At 68.3% G+C, this 363-nt stretch overlaps 1 protein-coding gene across 1 annotated transcript in view; it reads left to right on the top strand.

Annotated features, from left to right (window-relative positions):
• HDAC5 (histone deacetylase 5) overlaps positions 1-241 on the top strand; it is a gene marked incomplete at its 5' end in the record, with an annotated part of 8,334 nt that extends 8,093 nt beyond the window's left edge. Inside the window, one exon of the mRNA XM_031065537.1 lies at positions 11-241. Coding sequence (XP_030921397.1) covers positions 11-241 — 231 coding nt within the window. The remainder of the gene's footprint in view (positions 1-10) is intronic.
• Between the last annotated feature and the right edge of the window lie 122 nt (positions 242-363).

Here is a 363-nt window from a genome sequence, read left to right as displayed (position 1 = left end):
GTGCCCTGCTCCCGCCCCAGGTTTTGGGCACCTGACCAAGCAGCTGATGATGCTGGCGGGGGGCCGGGTGGTGCTGGCGCTGGAGGGGGGACACGACCTGACGGCCATCTGCGACGCCTCCGAGGCCTGTGTCACCGCCCTGCTGGGCCTCGAGGTACAGGGACACCCCCGCGGTCACCCCGGGGCCGTGCTGGGGCGCACAGCCCGTGTCGTGCCTCAGTTTCCCCTCGTTGGTTGGTGAGGGGCTCCGGTCTCATCCCTGCTGTGGCATTTTGGGGGGATGCTGGTGGCATTTTGGGTGTTCTGGTGGCAGTTTGGGGGGATGCTGGTGGCATTTGGGGGTGCTGGTGGCGGTTTGGGGGG

This window comes from Geospiza fortis, unplaced genomic scaffold, assembly GCF_000277835.1.
Source record: "Geospiza fortis unplaced genomic scaffold, GeoFor_1.0 scaffold674, whole genome shotgun sequence".
NCBI lineage: Eukaryota > Metazoa > Chordata > Aves > Passeriformes > Thraupidae > Geospiza > Geospiza fortis.
The sequence above is the reverse complement of the archived record's forward strand: the minus strand, read 5'-3'. Positions and strand labels throughout refer to the sequence as shown.